The sequence below is a fragment of the Podarcis cretensis genome, assembly GCF_951804945.1.
Source record: "Podarcis cretensis genome assembly, chromosome: 12".
Taxonomy (NCBI): domain Eukaryota; kingdom Metazoa; phylum Chordata; class Lepidosauria; order Squamata; family Lacertidae; genus Podarcis; species Podarcis cretensis.
Genome location: NC_137181.1, coordinates 48,278,078 through 48,300,496, shown reverse-complemented (window position 1 = coordinate 48,300,496; position 22,419 = coordinate 48,278,078). Strand labels below are relative to the sequence as shown.

General features: G+C 43.6%; 1 protein-coding gene and 1 long non-coding RNA gene across 9 annotated transcripts in view; one reads left to right on the top strand and one right to left on the bottom strand.

Moving 5' to 3' along the window:
- Window positions 1-1,898, top strand: part of LOC307199541 — a 36,689-nt gene extending 34,791 nt beyond the window's left edge. For 3 of the 5 annotated variants that reach the window (XR_013832020.1, XR_013832021.1, XR_013832022.1), the window contains exon 4: window positions 56-1,794. This is a non-coding gene — a long non-coding RNA (uncharacterized lncRNA). Of the gene's footprint in view, window positions 1-55 lie in introns of all 5 variants that reach the window. The other 2 variants (XR_013832018.1, XR_013832019.1) reach the window with 1 other exon arrangement.
- The window catches only part of TMEM108 (transmembrane protein 108), a 198,721-nt gene that overhangs the window by 9,151 nt on the left and 167,151 nt on the right, over window positions 1-22,419 (bottom strand). For 2 of the 4 annotated variants that reach the window (XM_079947373.1, XM_079947374.1), the window contains exon 4: window positions 3,695-4,792. The exons of 1 other annotated variant lie outside the window; for it this stretch is intronic. In XM_079947373.1, coding sequence (XP_079803499.1) covers window positions 3,695-4,792 — 1,098 coding nt within the window. Of the gene's footprint in view, window positions 1-3,694; window positions 4,793-10,904; window positions 11,276-22,419 lie in introns of those variants that run through there. One more of the 4 variants, XM_079947375.1, reaches the window with a different exon arrangement.

Sequence of the window (22,419 nt, the reverse complement as noted above, 5' to 3'; positions counted from 1 at the left end):
TTTTTCATCACATCAGCCTTTAATTGCAGCAGTAGGTTTCTTTTTTCCTTAAAAGGTCTGGATTCCAAGAGCTTGGAGAAGTTTTTCAAAGTGATTGTGCTGAACATTTTGCTACTTCATGTTACAAATTCTCCCTCTTCCCCAAATGATTCAAGGCAGCAAGGAGGACATAAAACCCACTGGAATTGTGACACGATGAAAATGCATTTTTATGGTTAAGAACTGAATGCCACTTAGCGCTTCTCTGCTGAGCATGTACAGTAAGTACTAGTTAAATATAGGACATATTTTCCAGGGTTTCTCTGTACTTCCTAATGCATTGGTCAAAACCACACAGATTTTGGGAACTACTACTTCATTCCCTGGCTGGCCAAACCAACTGGCTTGAGCGGAGAATAATGGGCTGAACATGTGCTTTGCGTGATGTGGTCTCTCACAATTTGGCTGCTCTCATGATTTGGCTGGGACTCTGTAGATTTTACTCTGAAAAGAGAGAATTCCTGTGGATGGTTGTACCTCCCCCTGTGCTGTTTTAACCCTGGAAAATGCTTCTTCTGAAACTCCATTCTTTGGTTACATTTATGGATACGGGGACTTATGCTGAACACTGGGAAAAAATCTCCACCTTCCTGATTTCTATATACTTTATTCCCTTTTGCCTAGAATTGCGCAGGCAAAAGGACACTGATACAGAATTTCACTGTTCAGTTAATCCCACACTCCCCCCCACTTCCTTGTGATGGGAAGATTAGCCACATTTCTTTTCAAGTGGAAATATGGCTGCCACGACCCTTTAATTTGATTAGAGAATGGCCATGTGGTATTATTCTCAATTGTGTGAGCTTTTAAAAAGGCACCAGGACAAGAAGCAGAACATGAACAGAGGCACCTGGATAAACTATTGTAGGAGCGAGATCCAGTTGGAAAGCTAGCAAAATGCTAAACCCAACCAAACTATGGAAATTCTAAGGCTACCAGTCAGTAAAATGTTGACTTTCCATATCTGGGCAGGCATGTTTCCTAGGAAATTTTATCTTGCAGTCTTAAAATATCAACACAATGAGGGACTCCATTTGAATCGCAACCACTGGCATCAACAGGGCAGGAATTTGAGACAAGCCAGTGTGGTATATAGTGCTGAGAGTGTTGGACCTGAGAGACCTGAGTTCAAACCTTTGTTTAGCTGTGAATCAGGCGCACCAACTAGCGGGGGCCGGGAGGGGAAATTTTCAAGGGGGCGGTTGGGCCCTCTCATAATTCCCTGGTGGCCATGTGCAGATGTTGTGGGGCATTCTTGTGTCACGTGCAAGCCGTGGGGCATGCACGAGTGATGTCAGCCCACCCTGGGCGTGCCGACATGCCACAGGGTGTGATGTTGTGCAAGGTGGCACACTCGCACTGGATTGTCTTAGGCACACTGTTACCCCATAGGGTTATAGTCAAGGAAAAATGGAAAGAGGAAGTAGCTCCCTGGAAGAGAGGTAGGATATAAACATGAGGATGTAACAATGAATCAGTCGAGGGCCCTGCACAGCAGAATGAGCAAGAAAGTCCCCAGATACAGTAGGGCTGTCTTATCAGTTTGAAGTACATAAAGTACTAACACATTGATATCTAGATGCCCTTCTTCCGATAATTAAGTTCAGGGTCTAAGAATTCCTTAACTGCACAGTCGCACAGCTGTGTACCATTTGTGCACCTATATGTCTATTTTTCATAGTGGTTGTCACAATAATCCTGTACTGTATTTGATGTACTGCCTGCTAGTCAAATAAACTGAAATTTACTGTGTCATGTTTTGCTTCCTGTGCCATTAACGTGCTGACTGGTAGCTACCATGTAGACTTTAAAAATAAAAAATGTGCGCAACAATAAACCTGCAAATTGGTCAGACAAAAGGTTGACTCTATTTGCCTTGTGTCCTGAAGGTGGCAGCAACCTCCCTACTTACATGACCCATTTGTCAGGTGATCTGCCTTGGAGCCTACAGTTGCAGCTGTGCTGCGATGCTGAATATGAAATTGCACTCTTTTGGCAAGAACATATTTTCAGGAAAACCAAAGCATTCTGCCTTGGGATCATGTACAAGGGAGCTGCAACTGGTCTGTCCATCAGGGGGAGCAAGTAATTTATTTCACATTACCATGACAAGAAAAGTGACTTGTCGGGGTGGGCATTTGTACCACATCTGGTATGTAATGCATGCCTTTCAACTTCAGAGATGATGGGGAAGCAGCCTGCAGAGTTAGCAGAGCCAAGGAAAGATTATACTATGATTATTGTCATTATCTTATTATCCTGATGCGGCACCATGCATGGCACCTGCCTTGCGAAGCGATCCATCCCCTGAATTACAATTGGACAGGAAGGGTGTAGCTCGTGAGAGAACGAACTGTTCAGAGAAACAGAAAGTCAAACAGAACAGTCCAGCTGCTGACTTGAGAAATATGTTAATACAGCAACATCTGGCCCAAAAAGCCATTTACAGGCTGGAGACAGAAAAGAGCTTTCAAAAAAGTTGAACTGACACAAAAAAACATTGCTGTCCGTGGCATATTCTTTTGTCCCATTGTTATCTGGACAAGAGAAGTTGGGAAGCATTTGAACCGCTACCCAAACCCTTCAAGGACTATGAATGAGCCAGAAGCCAAAGAGAATTGTTGACTTTTAAATTTTTGAGTTAATACTTCTGGACCATTCAGCTGTTGGCATTATATTAAGACTGTTTTGGGATCTGACATGGTTGCCTCTTGATCCAAAAGTGAACAAAGCATGGCACATATTTGTCTAGACTACTACCACCTCTTAAGAGTAGCAATTCCTTTCACATAAAGTGAGCAGGATGTAGCTGCCTCATCAGCCACACAGAATGAGACAAACAGGTAGCGCTTACTGTGCTCTGCCACTTATCTATGTTTCCATCCCTGTTATGAAGCTATGCCGCAGAAGAGGTAGATCACTGTTTCAGTCCATCCTGGCAAACTCTCAGTCTTGCAGAAGATACAAACTAAATGTATCTGCAAGGCCAGACATCACTACATGTTCCATCTCCAGCCCGGATCACACTCCATGATGTTATGATTTGGGAGGTAATGACAATTGAGACTAAAATCCCAGCAGCCATTTATAGGGAATTCCACAGCCTGCTATTCAGTTTGGTGTGGGAGAACTGAAATTGCAGTGCTTCAAGTATCTCCACAACCAAATCCCTTAATCTCCCCGATGGACTAGTACTAGCTATAATTAACTCCCATGAAGTAATATTCATCAAGTAGAAGAGAAAAATTAATTAGACCCAACAGTGTTTGCATGACCAACTGGGAAAAGTAATTCAGCCAGTGCTCTTTCCCTTCTTAATGCTATATGTGATATAGTTCATTGGGAGCGCTAGACTTTTAAGTCCCAGATCATCAGTTTTCATTCTAAAAGAGTACCTTTCTAGCATTTGTTGAACCTGAGATAGGAGGCAAAATACACAGGCCAGTCAGCTGTATAAGGCACGGTTTACCAGCAAACCCAATTATGTAGAAATGCCTTGCTTTTGGAAAAAAAGCTACTATCCAATTCCTAGCATCCAGTTTTCAAGCACCTGAACATTCAAGGCTCTTCCGTTACATTAGCTATACATAACACAAGGATGGAGTATCACAAACATCTACCACAGAATGTATGACAAAAAAAGAAGTCAACTTACAGCATGAGGATATGGGCACACTGATGGCCAAAATGATCCATGCTATATCCACTTTGCTGAGACAAATGGTTGCCCTGTGCTGGGGCTTGTTTCCCTCTGAGGCGTGAGAAATGTTCCCTGGCATACCAGGCTTCCGGGTCCCAGCGGGTACCAATCTGTTTAGGAAGTTTCCTGTTGCTGTTGAAGTGGAACTCGGCATCCACGTGGAGGGCTCTGCGCTTGGCAAACTGGCATGGCCAGAGGGATTCAGTGCAGTAAATGTTTCATTTGGGTTCCTTGTTGTATGCAAGGAAGAAACATCAGCATCAATGCCCGTTTGACCAGAGTGACCAAATGCTGCTGCTGTTGCAGTCCCAGGGCTGGCAAAAAAAGGCCCCTGGTTTGTAGTTTGGCTCGAGGGTACCCAAGAGTCATTTTTGCCCAGAATATCCCATATGCCATACCGCTGGGGTTTAGAAGGCACTGTCACCATTTCAGGAGCAGCTGATGGGGCATTTGCTGGGGTGGCGAGACCTGTTTCCTGCGTAACCAGTTCGGATGAGCTCCCCTTCCCTGTCGTGTTAAGGCCTCCCAAGGTATCACTGTGAAAAGATGCAAGTGAGTCTGTTGTGGTTACCAGCATGGTGCCATTACTACGACTGTGGGCTGTGGACTGAGACTGAAAGGGATGATCTGGAGACCAGTTCCTCACAGTCGGGGGAGAGTGCTGTCCCGTCTTTCGATAAGGCTTTGTAAATTCTGTGGAATTGCCGTTGACAACCTGAGAGACATTCACTTGAGGGAGAGTCTTTCCGGAAAACAGAGCACTCTGGTTGTTTAAGTGATATGGTTCTTTGTTGCCAATGGGATGGCTGCTGGTTGATTCCTTCTGGCCAATAGAAGGAGTGTAAGTCTCCACTGAGCTAGCGGGATGAAAGTTTGTAAGGGATGCTGTGGGCAAGGGTTCGGTGGTGTGACGGCCTTTGTGTCCAGGAGTCATCCCCATAGCTGAGATATTGCTATTGTCTGTCAGGAGGCTCCAAGATGATGCCAAGCTGGGAAACGGTGCCTGAACTGCAAACACGAGTTCTTCTGTCAGTGCCAAAATCAGTAGAACGCCTGCAAGGAGAGAGGTTGCAGTGAAGAAAACCAAAGCATAGCAAACTGGCATAAAATCAGAATGGCAGGTTTGGGACTGAGGTGACGGCAACAGAAGCTCACTCCCTGCATTGCAGCTGGGTCATTTGTACACAAGGTTGTATGCTTGCCAAACATATATTCCAGTACAGAATATGAAACCCAGAGAATTTCAGCTTTGATTAAAAAAATTCTACATGTATAAAGTATTAATGGCAGTGCAGAAATGCCATTTCTTACCCTTATATTCTCTCTCTCTCTCTCTCTCTCTCTCTCTCTCTCTGTGTGTGTGTGTGTGTGTGTGTGTGTGTAAGTGTGTAAAGTTTCATTTATTTTAAACAATTATGGCCCAGTCTTCAACTACACAGGTTAGGACAGAGCATGTGAGGGTATCCTGCTTCATCCTCACAAAAGGTAGGTTTTGCGGAGAGACACACACAGACAGACACAGAGTGGGGAGGCAAGGCCACCTGGTGAGTTTCATGTGAGCAGGTATTTGAACCCAGATCTTCTTAGGCCAAGTCTAAGTACTTTACAACAGTTACTCACCACACTGTGCAGAAAACGCACAACCTTGCAAATCTCAAAATGCTAATTTCTGTTGACCAGAGCCAGGATGGCCAGCAGGTTGGATCTGGGCCTATAGCAATTATACTGGGCACCTGACAATTCAAACCCACCATTTCACTCATAAGGCAATACAGCACAACACTAGCAGGTTGTAAGGAATGGAGATAGTTTACACTTTATCACAATACCTCTCTTTTTTTTTTTTGGATTTTGAAGCAGGGTTTGAGCACACACAATTTATAACTGAAACGGTTAGAAGGCACCACTGTTATATTGGCATTGCTCTACCTAGAAAGAGGTCAGCTTGTTGTATATCAAAATACATTTATGGTGTCCAGAACACTGTCTGTAGAACGAAGTAGAACGAATGTAGAAACTGGCTAGGACTGCCCCTGTTTACAAGTCCAGTTTAAAGATACAGAACCATACAAAGAGAGGAGTCTAGGATTCTCTTGCCAACACCTGGATAGCAGATTGAGTAAGCTACACAGGCCACCTGGTTTGACTCTTCCTGCCTGCCCAACCAGGATGAGATGCATTGCATTTCTATTTAAATTACAGTAATTGTCTTAAATTTCTATCTATGCCTAGCATTTAGCATGTGCACTTTTTATGCAAATGTGTTCCAGTTTCTCCTCTCTTTTAAAAGTGATGCATTTCCCTCTTGTGTATGTGTGTGTGATATGCAAGTAGCCACCCTACTCCTGGTTCCAGATAATGCCATATAACATATGGAGAAGAGAAGCCAGAGGTAAATGTAGGACAAGGAATACCTTTAGTTAAAGCGCATCCAGATGGCTCAAGTAAATGAGATGTGTCATGCATGACAGTAGAAAGCAAAAGGAGAACGAACCATACGGTCAAGCTAGAGGGAAAATTCCGTCACAGTGTGGCAATCAGTTATCATCTGAGCATGAAAGCAAAACATAGCCGCTGAACTTTCTCCAGCAGAAATCTTTCTGAGCTCTGTAGCACAGGTCCACACCTACCAAAATTGTGTCTCCATTTAATGCTAACTCTGAGACTTCAGAGGAAGAACAGGTACCCTCAAAATCTTAGGCAAACATTTACTTTGTGACCCCCAACAATGCAGTAAGTATCTGACTGCCACTGAGGACACTGGATGCTTCTAGACAGCATCTGTGGAGCAATTTGGCATTCTGTCTCAAGGTCATTTTAGGACACATTTCTCTTCAGATCACTGGTTTAATACAACACAGCAGCTCCTCCACAGTTATGAGGGCTTAAGGGGGGGGGGGGCAGCTGTCCAACCTGATCTCACAGAAGCTTCAAACTCGTGCTTCAGAGAATATTCATCCCTTGTATATTATGAATAAGCACAGGGAAATTAAGAACAGAATCTGAGAAGCATTGTTTGATTACTTGTCTCAATGGGTAGTTTACTCTTATATCCCAGATATCACACCTTCCAGACAATGGAAGGACCAGGAGGACATCTGTATTTCCCACATCAATGCATTGACGTTTATTTCCTTAGAAGTACAACGAACCATTTCCCTAAAACTGTGTACATGCTATGCCTTTAAAGAACATTCAAAACACACGGTTTCCCTCTGAGCACTGTAATTTGTTGAGGGTTGCTGGAAATTGTAACTCTGGGAGAGGTAAACTATAGGGCCCAGAATTCTTTGAGGGGGAAATGTGCTTCACATGCACTTTAAAGGTATAGTGTGTGTGCAGCCTTCATTTGTTTTAATACTGTGGCATTAACAAAAACCCCAAATTTCTGCCAACAATGTTGGGAACTGCACTCTGCCACGAACCTTTTCCAACTCAGGGGGACAAAGCGGGGGTGGATTTTCCAGCTTTGTCTTCCATGGTTCTGCCCATACTTCCAGAATCCAAAGCTTCATCTGCCAAACCCCATTACTGGGCCTACATGAAAGCTCCTCCCCATTTGCTTGGTACTGGAGCAAATTTTGCTACTGCTCCTTAGCAATGCTATTCCAGATCTCCTGCGTCACCAACCATAATCAAAGAAGAGTTCACTGTCACAGAAGGGGAGTCAATGCAAGCTCATTTCCTTAGAACAGGTGTGGGCAATCCGACTTGGATGCTGTTGGAGTCAAACACCCAGCGTTCCTGATTCTTGGCCATGCAGGCAGAGGTTGATGGGATTTGAGAGTCCCTAGTTTAAAATATTTCTTCTTACAAGCTAAAAAGTGTATTTTGGCAGCAGCATAGCGTGGTTTGCCGACGACCAGGGCGCGGAGGGGAATGGAACCCCTGCGCCAGCTCAGTCCTTGATGCCGACGCTGCCAGAGCGCCCCCTATAATGCCAAGTGGGGCCACCCTCTGCCACCTGTGTGGGGGGGAGCTAGCCGATGTGGCCCTTGGCAGGTGAAACCTGTGGAGAGGAGGGCAGGGCTGGGAGTCGCCCCTTCCCCACCTTCATCCTAGCTCGCTCACTGTCTGGGGAGCATGTCAAGTGAGCAAGCACTGGCCAAGCAACTATTCAGCAAGGGGGCCACGGATGCGGTGGGAAGGCCAGGCTGGGCTCCAGGGCCCAGAGACACCGCTCAGCAGCAGGCAGGGAAGGATGGGGAACGGGGGATGAGCCCTGCCAGGATGTGCCTGGGTGGGATGGGGATCCCCGCAAAAGCCAAACCTTGGTGGGGGCACCTTGTTTGTGCCCCCTCAAAATTGCATGCCCGTGGCCACAGCCCCCTTGCCGCACCCACGCCCTGATTTTAGGGCCTTGCTAGACTGAATATTGCAGGCAAGGTTCTTCTCAGTTTTATGGATGAAGCACCTAGGGCTGTGCTTTTAACACCCAAAGGCGTGTGTGAGGGAAAGAAAACCTTCCCCACCCCCTCCAACTGAATAATGGACCATTGCAAAGTCAAGTAGGGAAGGGGGACAATTACCTGCATCCTCCTTTTATGTTTAATTTTTAACACCCACCCACCCACCCAATTTATGCAGGAATGGGGCAAAGAAACATTTCTACCATGGCTGGCCCAAAATATTTTTGGTGCCTAAGACAGCAGTAGATAACATCCTCCTCCCAATTAAGGTACATAGTACCTAAGGCTGGCTATATTTTGGTACTTGAAGCAGGAAAAAACCACCTCCTTTGCAGTAAAGATACTACCACAACACATTAAATTTCTTGACAGTAAAAAGTGTCTGTCTGAGAGCTGGCACCCTCTTGTCAAATGATAGGACCAGTCCTATGATCATTTTTAGAGTGCTCCTTAAGGCTGGTTGATTTAGATTGATGCTGGCTGTGTACAGCCACTAACAAAAAGTCCTCACAAGTTTATTAACACTCCCCAGCCAGGCAGCAGCATGAGTTTATATGGGAGGTTATGAAAGTTCATAGCATCAGGTTGACTTGTCAAGTAGAGGTCTTTTTTCTGCTTTTGTTTCAGTTGTATATCAAAGTACTTGGGCACTTCCCAACAAGTCCTATGACTTTGGACCAAGTCCGAATTGTCAAAAACCCATTGGAAACATTTACTGCTTGTGCAGGCATTTTTCCACGGTGAACAATTACGCACAAAGAGTTCAGCCTTGCATTCCAAAGCCAAGAGTCTCTTCAACCCCCACCCACCTCAGTCTCATCCTCTGATCTCAGACATGACGATGACAGGATAAACACAGCCTCCTTGATCAGTGGGGCTTCAAAAGCATTGTTGCTCTGGGAAATCAAGAGCAGATCTTTTTTGTGCTCACATACCTCACCCGTGGCATTCAATTAGGGAAGAAAAGCTACCTGCCTGGAGCAAATAAATTTTTTGTCTTTGTACTGTAGACTGGCTTTGCATGCGCTCAGATCCTGCTCTCCACCATCCAGGCAGGCAGGCAAGAGGCATCATCTAAATTCAAGGACACATTCCAGCGAGGCCAAAAACACTCATGGAGGGTGTGAAGTAGCTCTGCTGAGTGTGGCCTGGGAAGAGGGGGTGTAACTCAGGAGAAGAGTCCCATTTATCCTCTGGGCCTGAGGTTCCCCAACCTTGCCTATATGCTGTCTCACCTTGAAGTAAGCCCCATTGAACCTAACAGGATTTACTTCTGGGTAGACATGGACAGGATTGTGCCAGGAGTGCACTGAGTGCAATTTTACACATCTTCCTTCAGTGCTGTTTGCAAGAGATCAGAATGAGGTGGCCTTCTAGCCCTTGTGAACAAACAATCCCATTGCTTGGTTTTGGGACCAATCTACAGGTTTGCTTCTGAGGTGATACAGTGAATGGGATGCAGCTTTGCCGCCTGATGTTGATATGGGGCGTCATTTGTCTGAAATGAACCATACGTGAAAATTACCTAAGAAAACAAAACCTTTCAAAATCATTGGGTTCCCCTAAATACCCCTGATGTAATTCTGGAGATTTTCACTTGGGACTATTTCCACAACCTAATGGACAACCTGGGGCCCTTCAGAGCTTGTTGGACAACAGTTCCCATCATTCCTGATCTCTGGACACACTGGATGGGTCTGATGGGAGTTGCAGCCCAACAAGACGATCTGGAGGGCCCCAGGTTGGCCAACCTTCAGATAGGAGTTCCCTTACATAAAGCACTCAGCTAATGACATACTAAGAAGAAAAGTTATTTGTCCTCCCAGTGCCCTGCCTAGACCCTTTTCTGTTATTTGCCCATGGGCCCAAGAATGGGCGTATCCCAGTTAATATTTCATAGGTGTCAATCTAGGAATGCGATAGCCATGATCTTCATTTATATCTTATGCTCCTCAGGGCAGTTCACAACACAAGCAATGCCAATTCCATAAAACAATTACAAAAACACACACACACAGGGTTAGTACTTAAAATAATCACCATTAATTCAAATGGCTGCAACCCTGGGAATAAACTACTTTGTTTCTGAGTAAACATACATAGGATTGGGCTGATCAAGTCTGATAAAGCCCATCTCATAGTAACAGGTAAACTGAGAGGGGGCTAGCTGGGGGGGGGGGAGAGGACAAAAGAAAGCCATTCACCCTACAGCATGAACAAAATCTTGCTTTCTCAAAAGTATGGGAAATCAAAATATTTCCAAAATATATACAGCTCATCATAGGAAACAAGCACTATTCCGCTCAAGCACAGCACTCTCTTGACAAAGCAACTGAGTCTCCAGCTCTTTCAACAATTAAACCCGTTAGAGGAGCCATCAGCTCTGTTGCTAAGAAGGTGAATTTTTAGCCAAGCTTTAAGGCGAGTCAGTTCATAAATCAAGAAATTCGGTTCCCTCTCAGACTGTCAAGCAATAGGAACAATAGAGATTACAAACAGAACATTAACATGAAGAGGCAGGGAGGCAGTCTCCCCATTCATTCTCACGGTAAGCTGAAAGAAAGCAAGATTCTGTGGAAATAACAGAGGGTTCAGAAACGCCTATTGAGAAAAACATTCAGACAACTGAATAGCTGACCCTTCAGAAAATGATCACGGGGAATTAAATCGCCTTGTAATTACTGAACGGAGGAGGTCAAATAGGGGAAAAGTGAGATGAGACTGATCAGATTGCGCTAGGTAATAAAATTACTCACCTGAAAATATCATTTGGACTTGTCAGCAAACATTCTCACCTACTCACATCATGTAGGCTAGGAAGCTTCATATTTTAGTAATTAAAAAATAAATAAAGGAAGTGGTTTGTGCCTGCTAAGCCACTACTTCGCCGGAGGATAGTTTTGCTGCTAATGCTGGGATGGCTTGGGAGCAAAGACGACAGGCACACAGTACGCAGGCGTGTCTTGCAGGAATGTGAGGCTTAGTGCCTGCTCCTTTGTGCAATACTTTTGCAAAAGGCAAGGAAGGCTTATTAGTTACTGAGCCTTATTTGCTCCCCTGCTGAGCTGCTTTGTATTCCAGCTTGGGTTTTTTCCACTCCGACATACACACTTGCAGTGCCAGACTCAGATGCTGCTACACAAAAGATCCCCTGACTGCTCTGGTTTGCTGGGAAGGAAGCATTAGCCTCTCAGTGGCACATCCTGATGGCTTGGACTAATTTCCTATTTTAAGGTGGAATACTGCTCATACTCTGACATGTAATTTGGCTACACGCACAGCTGGATTTTACACATTGAGAGATGGTTTTCTATACCTGCTCTCTTTAGATATTTGAAATCTGGGTTGTTGTTGTTTTTAAAAAGGGAAATCTGAATTGCCTTCTGACATGCTCTTTCTCTCTCTGGTTCCAATCCTGGATAGTATTTCCTTCATAGTGAAGAATGTTCCAACACTCTGCTTTGAGGATTGTGTGGAATCCACCTATATCCTAGAGATTATTGTTCTCACTGATGGTGTAGTCAGTCCAGTTATCTCCCACCTTGGGTTCTCAATGCTGTTAGACTACAATTCCTGTCATCCTTGACCATTAGATAAGCTACTAGGATGACAAGAATTGCAGTCCAACAACATCTGGAGACCCAAGGTTTTGAAGAACACTGGCCATGTATGGGGATCCCAGGGATGGGGAACCAGTGGTTGTCTAGATGTTGTTAGCCTTTAGGTCCCATCCTTGATCACTGGCCATGTATGTTCCTGGAGCTCCTTGGTATTTTTAAATATATAACTTGGTATTTTAAATTATATAACCACCTGATTAACATAAGTGACCCCTCTCATTCTCCTTCTGTGTTATTTCTTCAGTAAAAATAAACCAGATCTTTAGGGTGTGAAGAGATGATGAAGATGAATTCAATTTTTAACCACCCTTCACCATGTGGTCTGAGGATAGGTTCCAGTAAATTAAACATACAATATTAAAATGGTAGAAAGCAAATTACAGTCACAAGAATAGGGCGAGTTCTAAAAAACTATTTCTCCAATGGAAACTCAATAGTGAAGGTACCAAACATACCTCTGGGGAGGGAATTCCGTAACATGGGGGTTGACACACAGAATGCCTTCTCCTGGGGCAACCCCTCAAACTTCTGTGGGCAGTGGAACTGCTAAGTGGGCACCCACTCTTCTGAACTGATCATGCGCACTGGGCAAGAAAGAATATTTCAATATGCAATTTTGATTCTCTGAAGGTATCTCATGTTTTGTATAGTTTTGAAATTTTCATGCTGTTAGATCAATACTTGAGGAATTAGAAGTTGAATCTGTTAATTACCCAGATATGTACAGACTAATTAAGAGACCAAGGAGTGTAGGGAAACTGACAAAACTAGCTTCAGGTTGCATTCTCTTAGCTACTAACCTCCCAAGGAGACATATATAGGATTGGCAGAGTCAGGCACATATACAGTATAATCCAGGGGTCAGCAACGCTTACCGGGCATGGGCCGGATCACTCCCACGGAGATCCTCCATGGGCCAGACCAGCGCAGTACAACGCCAGAAATCGTGTCTGCATGACCAGATGCTGAAAATCGCGCCTGTGCAGAAGCGATTTCCGGCGCAGCGCACATGCGCAGACGTGATTACTGGTGTCTGGGCATGCACAGAAGCAATTTCTAGAGCCGTGAAAGAGAGTTCCCGTGCCACGCTGTGCCAGTTTAGTGCAGCATGCGGGGACTCACCAAGCAGGCAGTTTGGTTTGGGGGCAGCTCGTTGGCCGGTTAAGCAGCCTCCATGGGGTGCTTCCGGCCCATGGGCCTTAGGTTGCTGACACCTGGTATAATCCTTCGTATGTCTACTCAGAAGTAAGATGCATTGCATTCAACAGGTCTTACAGGTAAATGCACAGTGGATTACAGCCTTAATCCCATTGATTTCTGTGGTTTTAAATCTGTAATTATTACAGGTTTAATCCTATAGAGATCAATGGGATTAAGGTAGAAATGTAATGGATGTAATGCAATGGGCTTAACACTGTGATGTATTTGTATGGTGTAATGGATCAGGGCCAAGGTAGGCTGCCTATACCAGTGGAAGCTGAGTATTATGCCCCCCCCCCCCGCACATTTTGTTAAAATAAGAGCAGCATATCTGGGGAAGGAGGTGTAGGCAAGAGAAGTCCAGTAGCCTAAGAAAACACTGTCAAATGAGAGAAGTTGTGAAACTTCCTACTGAGAAAGCTCTGGCCAATTATTTGGCTGGAGCAAGTGTCCAGTTATTTCTTATTAGCCTTAATGACTCAAGAACCATTTTCCCCCTCCTACATCATTAGAAAATTAAGTCATCTGGTTGCAATGGGGCTAAGGGAAAAGGACAGTGAAGTAAACGAAGAAAAGCAATGTCTTGACGACCTTGTCTATGGTGTAATTTTCTATATACATGTAAGATGGACACCTGAGACACAACCTATAAAGGTGCAACCCTGGTGTAGAAAGCGTTGGTGTGGATTTTAATTCTCCAATTCAACTCTCACTTCCACTAGGACAGATAGTGGCCTCTGGCCATCTAAATATTGTTGGACTCCAACTCCCACCAGCCCCAACTAGCACAGCTAATGACCTGGGATGATGGGAGCTGTAGTTCTTGTATAGTCCCAGAGATATGGGAGCTGTAGTTCTCCACCTCTGTACTAAGAATCCACTGGCTGGCCACAGACAGTAAAGGTAAAGGTAAAGGTACCCCTGCCCGTACGGGCCAGTCTTGACAGACTCTAGGGTTGTGCGCTCATCTCACTCTAAAGGCCGGGAGCCAGCGCTGTCCGCAGACACTTCCGGGTCATGTGGCCAGCGTGACAAGCTGCATCTGGCGAGCCAGCGCAGCACACGGAACGCCGTTTACCTTCCCGCTAGTAAGCGGTCCCTATTTATCTACTTGCACCCGAGGGTGCTTTCGAACTGCTAGGTTGGCAGGCGCTGGGACCAAGTGACGGGAGCGCACCCCGCCGCGGGGATTTGAACCGCCGACCTTTCGATCGGCAAGTCCTACGCGCTGAGGCTTTAACCCACAGCGCCACCCGCGTCCTTTTAGCCTCAGGCCTCTCCTGTGTTTGGCGGATAATGAATCTTGCCTACCTTATAGCACTGCTAGGAGGATTACATAGGTCATTCTCCTCCAATCTGGTGTCTTCCAGATGCTTTGAACTATAATCCCTGGCCACTGGTCAAGCTGGCTGCTGATGGGAACTGCAGTCCAAAACATCTGGAGGGCACCAAGTTCAGGAAAACACACGTGTGAAGTGCTCTGAATACACAAGTACTTTATTAATGCCAAGTTTTAGGACGATTCTGTAAGAATATTCCAAACTGAGCAAGGCTAGTCATAGCTGCAATGCGGCTATTCAGAGGCAAAAATATCCACATTTGATGGAAATATGCACATGTACAGGGTGAAAGGGCATCTGAGTGATGCGTGTTTGTGCGTGAATAGGGGGAAATGGGTATGTCATTTCCGGTTTCTCTGAGGTTCTCATTTTTCCAGTCTAAAGTTCAGTTCTCCACATTTCCGCATCAGTTTGCATTTAAAAAATCTTAATGATAATTCAGCAGTATTTTAATGCGAATCTCTCCCAATACACACATTTTGGGCGTTATTTTCACTAATATATGCAGTTTTGCACACGTATCTCAAGAGCTGCATTGCAAAATTCAGAGGTGTAAATCTTGTCCTTTGGTTCACATACTATTTTGGAATGTGCACACTAGGTAGATTCACCTTTAAATATGAACCGAATTGGACTTCTCCCCCATTCCTCTCTGAGTGAATCATCCCTAGCTCTTCTTTGTTCAAATAACACCTGCCCTTTCTAGTTTTCTACTCTATAAAACCCATTCTCCTTTTTAGCCATTACATGGCAGCATTTCGGTTGTCAGGATGCTGTTGCCAAGGGAGATAGAATAGATGTGCAGCTGTTTTTCCTTCTACCACCACTTAGATTTGCTGTTGCTATTTACCTGACAGGGTGGCCTTTGGCTGTTGAGTGCATCACAGTTAACGCTCTAAGGCATTCTGGAGGAATCGTGGCAATGGCATAATGGCTCCCCAGCATGAAGGACCCTATTGGGTGAAGGGTTTTGTTTTATGTCACAGAGGCTGACTCAGAATGTCGAAAGTAGTGGCAGTATAAGGGTAGGAAAGAATCAAAGAGAAAGTAAAAGTGGGTTTGGTTGCCTTAACTTTACCATTTCGGACATCTAAATATGACCGTTCACATGCGTCTGAAATGTGTGAATCGGGGGTGGGAAATGTCAGTTCCAGGGCCTGGTGACAAGGTGTAGAGACAAGACACTTGCAAAAATCTCCAGTCTAGAGGGGTCCCACGTGTGCGTGTACGTACACACACACACACACACACACACACACACAGAGTCTTCCAATGTCTCCCCAAGGAAATTGGACCTTTTAGGGGAAAGTTTTCCCCCTCCAGATTAGGATGTTTGCCTGCTGGTTGGTTTTCCTTCTAGCCTGCCTAGCCTCTTGTGAGACCACAAGAAACCTGTGTGCACCCGCTCAGTCTGTTGTCTAGGTGTTAACGACAGATGGGCAAATTCTGGGCCCCATCGTATGAGTCTTTCTCTTTAAACCAGATTTGGATTTAAACCAGAAGACTGTCCTTTGTCACAAGGGACACATGGACACCAAGGTAGAATTGCAGAACTTCTACAGGAGCCTACTCATTGTCTGAGCCTCAGTGATTTTATATCTCCTGAAGACTTTCACCTAAAGGAAGAAATTCACTGGAGCAGCATTCACAGAGGAGAGAAATCACAAAGGCAACATGCTACAGCAGCATTTGAAAAGGGACTTGACAATTTGGCCTCCTAATAGTATGTGTCACTGCTGGTGTTACTAATACAGGGGCGATCACATCTCATTCTTCTGAAGGTCGGATGATCACTACAGGTATCATAAGTTATTCCTCTCCCACTTGATAAAGAGGACAACACAAGTGGTAAAGGAACAGATAGATTTTTGCCTTCCTCCGAAGACAGATACCGAACTAGAATAACGGATTGCCTAAGCTGACGCAGTAAATTGTGTGCTTTTACACAGAGCAACTTCAGAGAGAACACTGGAACTGCTTCTGCTAATGAGGGCTAAAGCGCTTGGCATTTTAATAGAGAACCTTTATGATCCATTACTTGATTAATTAGATTTGGTAGTTGAGGGCTGAGAATACTGAAATAGCATCTGAAGTACCTCCACAATATCTGCTCTGCTGATTCCATGTGGCTGATAAACTAAAAATTCTTGATTCAATATGCAACCAAGCTGTGATTTATTTGGCAATATATTCGGTTTGACTGGTGGTTTATGTTTCCAGTGAGAAATGAATTCTCTTTTTGTAATTCGTTTAACTGTCCTTCACTACCACGGCACATTTCCTTTAGATACCAGAGTGCCTTCTGTGAATATTCATTAGCTAGGAGATGCTAAGGGCACGATCCAGTCAAACGTAAGCACTTTTAATTCTAACAGATTTCAGTAGGTGGTATATACATTTGCTTAACCTGAGCTGAAATCTGTGGAGATTTTTATTTTCTAGACGCTCTATTTTTTATTAAACTTAAAAAAAAACAAATTGGATGGATTCCAGTTGGTGCCTCTGCACTAACGGAAGGGCTATTGATTCATTTATAGCATCTGCTAATGGAAGAGGAGAGGAAATGCTTTTTTGCCCATTCCTTCTTCCACCTAACCTCTCCTGCACATCCCCTCCCACCCTATTCTGGAGGATCCAACCATTCTCTGGAGCTGATTTTCAGGGGAAGGGGGTAGATGCTACAAGGGGAGAGAACACAGGAAGATGGCTTCTATTGAATTCAACTATTGCTCCATCTAACCCAGTATTGTCTACGCTGACTAGCAGTGATTTCAGGCAGGGAACATCTTCCTACCTGAAGTTGAACCTGGGACAAGTAAGCAGGACAAGTGCTCTGACACTGAGCTATGACACTTACCCCAAAATTGCCTCCCCTTTTCTTTCATTGCTGGGTCCTTCTGAGAAATCAGAAGCTCTTCCCTGAGTGCAAAGGTGCTCACTGGATTCCACCCAACTATTTTACTGCCATCTCAGGGACCATTATATTATGGAGAAATGCTGCAGAGCAGTAACAAATCAATCTGGCTTACAAAATGAATATGTAGGATACACAAACAAACTTCTTAACTATAAGTCATAAAACAAAAAATAGACTAACAATGAAACTTAAATTTTCAGTGTTGATGTCTGGATGAGATATAAGGACTTGCTTGAAAGTAAAACGCCAAGGTGGCTGTCACCAATGGAGGCTAAGGCTCTGAAAAAACTTAATATGAGCATTTGCTATGGAAATCTAAACAGTAAGGACTTCCGGGTTGGCGCCATCGCCGAATGGCGGACTCCCTCCGAGCTCCGGAGGGAGCCTGCTCGGCAGGGGCTGGGTTCTACCGCGTCGGCGTCGCGGGGACCCTCAAAAACCATGGGCGCTGAAACCCATGGGCATGGTGACTCGGCGGGCACCGTTTGCGCCCCCCGACTCACGAAGGAGCCTTTTTAAAGGCTACGGAGTGGGTGCTGGGGGTGTGGTGTGGTGCTATGAGTCCTCCGCTTCCCCTGCCGAGCGAAGCCGCATGCCATTTGGCGGAGAGCGCTGACTTCTATTGAAAATTCGGATTAAAAGAACAACCCGTGAGTAATTGGAAACTGGACTTAAAAAGGGAAAAGATTTTAAAATTTAAATTCGGAGCGAGCGGGGGAGGTGCAAAAAGGAAGTCAGCCTCCCCCCTGTCGTAGAGGAGTTAAAGCAAAGGATTTAACAACTAAGATCGAGTGCTACCTAAGTTTGATAAAGTTATTAATTTCACGATGGAAAATTATAAGACTGGGCTGGAGGAGAAAAGTAGAACCTGAGCTAAAATGCAACCCCCCCCCCCCGGGAACCGGGAGCGGACCGTGAGAGTGCCAGGAGAGGAGAAACAGAGGCTTTGACAGCTGTCAAAGGAGCTGTCAAAGCTGAAGAATAAAAAAAAAGAGAACTTTGTTACGAGGACTTTGCCGGATACATTTGTTACAAATTAGATATAAATTGTTTAAAACAAGGAATAACAAGCTATTTTGACTGTTGGGTGTGATCTGGAAGGAAACTGAGTTATTATAACCCCTCTAGAGGGGCTGTGGGACATTACAAGCATTGCTGGTATGGAATTTGAATTGGACTTTTTATCTCCTGGGAAACTGCAGAAATGGAACACTATTTTGTCTATAGAGGTCTCTACACTAAAGGAGACAATAGACTTATCTATTGAAGAATGGAAGGGACTTGACGTAAAGTTTTGTTCCTGAATAACAAAGCCTCTGTACAAGGGACGCAGGTGGCGCTGTGGGTTAAAGCCTCAGCGCCTAGGGCTTGCCGATCGAAAGGTCGGCGGTTCAAATCCCTGCGGCAGGGTGCGCTCCCGCTGCTCGGTCCCAGCGCCTGCCAACCTAGCAGTTTGAAAGCACCTCCGGGTGCAAGTAGATAAATAGGGACCGCTTTCCAGCGGGAAGGTAAACGGCGTTTCCGTGTGCGGCTCTGGCTCTGGCCAGAGCAGCGATGTCACGCTGGCCACGTGACCCGGAAGTGTCTCCGGACAGTGCTGGCCCCTGGCCTCTTAAGTGAGATGGGCGCACAACCCCAGAGTCTGTCAAGACTGGCCCGTACGGGCAGGGGTACCTTTACCTTTTAACAAAGCCTCTGCAGGGGATTTAGAAGCTTTTGGAATTGGAACATTTTTGCAGGAGAGCAGGAAAAGAAATTGGAGAAAAATGAGGAGAGAGAATAATAAGAATAATATGAACAACAAGAATTGGATAAAGCTGGAAGTGGGTACATTTGGGACATCCAGATTTGAAAGGTCTAAAGAAATAAAATTGGAGTTTTTACTCTTAAATATAGAGATCTGGATGGAAGAAATGGTCCTTTTTGAGATAAAGTCTTTCCAAGATTGGACGTTCGAAATTAAAGATGATCTAAAAGACGGCAAAGACTATTAAAAAGACGGCAAAGTGGACTTGGCAAGGATCTCGGCCTAGATGTGGGATCTCCAGGACGACAACAGGCATTGATGGACATTGGGGAACGCAATCGGAAAAGGGGGGAGGGAAATTTGGAATCCAAAGGGTGTTAAATTATACTTTATTCTTTTTTCTATTTTCTTTTAATTTAATGTGTTCTGCATATTTAAAAGGGGAACTCGTGGAAGGGAGCGAGGCCGATTTTTAGGGGAGGGAAAAACATTTTTAACATTGGGTTAATTGTAATAAGTTTAAAATTTGGGGTAAGAACTTGTTGAATTTATTTGAAGGAATTGGAATACAAGAGGGGGTGGGGAGGGGAAGTCCTGGAAGGATGTTAATGAAAATAAGGATATAAAACTTCTTTCTTCTTTCTTTCTTTTTTTCATTTTTCTGTTATATTTGAAAATGTTCAATAAATATTATTAAAAAAAAAAGGAAATCTAAAAAAAAAAGAAAAAAGAAAAAGAAAAAACTTAATATGGAGGCAAATTGGCCGAAATATTGTGAAATTTTGGAACAAGAAGGAGATAGATTAAAACTGCAGAGCTTTGACAAACTAAAAATTAAAGTATGAGATTGGCTTCATTATTATCAAATAAGGGAGGTTTTTAACTTGGACAACAAAATTGGTTTTCAGGTGGAAAAATCAAAATTGGAAACAGAATTGTTAGATCCTAAAACTAAGAATTTGTCAAGAATGTATAACTTGCTGTTGAAATGGAATACACAGGATGAAACGGTTAAATCTGTTATGATTAAATGGGCACAAGATGTTGGACATAACATTATGATGGCTGACTGGGAAAAGTTATGGACCACAGGTATGAAGTTTACGGCATGTAATGCCTTAAGAGAGAATATAATGAAAATGATTTACAGGTGGTACTTGACACCAGTCAAGCTTGCAAAAATTTATCATTTGCCCGATAATAAATGTTGGAAATGTAAAGAGATTGAAGGTACATTCTTTCACCTTTGGTGGACATGCCCAAAGATTAAGACCTTCTGGGAGATGATCTATAATGAAATGAAAAGGGTATTTAAATATACCTTTCAGAAGAAACCAGAGGCCTTTCTCTTGGGCATGGTCGGCCAATTGGTGCGAAAGGAGGATAGAATTTTTTTTATGTACGCCACAACAGCAGCAAGAATACTTATTGCAAAGTATTGGAAAACACAAGATCTACCCACCCGGGAAGAATGGCAGATGAAGGTGATGGAATACATGGAACTGGCTGAGATGACTGGCAGAATCCGGGACCAAGGAGAAGAGTCGGTGGAAGAAGATTGGAAAAAATTTAAAGTTTATCTTCAAAAATATTGTAAAATTAAGGATTGTTAGAAAGATGTTGGAAAAAGAAAATTATGTGGTTTTGGCAGAAAGGACATAGAGGATTAAGTAAAAACGAATTGGTGAAAGAGAGAATGTAAAATTATAGTATATTAAGACAAATTATTAAGATAAAAACAAGGTTGGAAGGATTTGCTGAAACAGTAATTTGAATTAGAATACAAAAATGGGAGGTGTGAGGGGGTCAAGGGAATAAGTAAAGGAAAGAAAGCTATGTAAAGGTTCGATTTGTTTTTTTTTTTTTAACTGATTGTATTTTTTCTGTCTTTTTTCTTTGCTTTTTTTTCTTTTTCTTTTTGTAACCTTTAAAATTTGAATAATTATCTAAAAAATTTTTTTTCAGTGTTGAAGAATGCATTTGTTTCTATAATGTTTTATGTTGTGAACTGCCCTGTGATCTTCAGACAGAGAGTGGTATACAAATTTAATAAATACTATTAAGGTAAAGGTAAATGACCTCTGGATGGTTAAGTCCAGTTAAAGGTGACTATGGGGTTGCAGTGCTCATCTCACTTTCAGGCCGAGGGAATTGGTGTTTGCCCACAGACAGCTTTCCGGGTCATGTGGCCAGCATGACTAAACTGCTTCTGGCGCAACGCGACACCGTGGTGGAACTGCCAGGGATGATGGAGTTGTGGTTCAGAAGCAGGGCTAGGGAACCTTTACCCCTCCAGATGCTTCTGAACCACAACTCCATCATCCCTGGCCATTGGCCATGCTTGCTACAGCTGAAGGGAGCTATAGTTCAGCAACATCTGGAAGGTCAAAGGTTCCCTACCCCTGCTTTACAATAAGGAATATTGAATTTAGACTTTTTCTTTTTTACTAATAGCATGGTAAACATAGTCTCATCTGAAATCTTGTTTGGCTAATTTGTTTAGCACTGATGCTCCACAAAATATTAAAACACAAGCCTTCAGTTAACCACAACTTTCCATGATGGAATGCTCTCCAAACAAAACATCAAGGTGTCTTTGCACAACCCGTTTTTGCCGCTTTGCTCCCTGCTCTTGGTTTTTTTACTGCCCTCATGCTGCACACTATTGATTTTTCATTGAAATCCTGGAAACATTAGCCATGTACTTGGAACATTCTGCTTCTCTTAGTTCTGAAAGGCTGCCTGTGGACTAGAAATAAAAACAGCTAAAGCCAAATGGGTATCAGAGGAGGGATTCATAAATATGAGGAACTCAGAACTCAGCTACATGTACAAGGGAAATGTGTAGCACAGCCTTCTGGGACTGGAGCACTTCAGGATGCAGGTGACCAATTGCATGACTGAGTGGTGCCTCCAATTCAACCATGGGTTCTTGGGCAGACTGTTCTGTGAATATGGATGAGGGAGAAATGCAATTCAGTTTGCATTTAAAGGAGAACCTACCTAATTTGCACCCTCCAAAACAATATATGAACCAAAACACAGCCATCTTTCAAAATCCACATTTCTCCAGCAAAGCAGTGTGCACAGAAATGGGTAAAGTGTGCATAAAAATGTATAGATTCGTGGAAATAACATAACAATACACCAGGGAGAATTGCTTTGCAAAAATGTGCATTATTACACAAGATTAAATGCAATGTGTGCATTAATATAAATTCAAAATAAAATGCTGATGAATTTCCTTGACAGTTATTTCTGCAGTTAACAACCTATTATAAAACACTGAATAGGACATGACAAAATACCAAAATTAAAACATTACAAACAAAAATCAAATACAAACTACAATAAAGATAACTGCATACTGATAAAACATTAGCAATAAAAATCAAACAGAAAACTGCAATAAAGGTTCCACATATCATTAGCAACAATTTATTTATT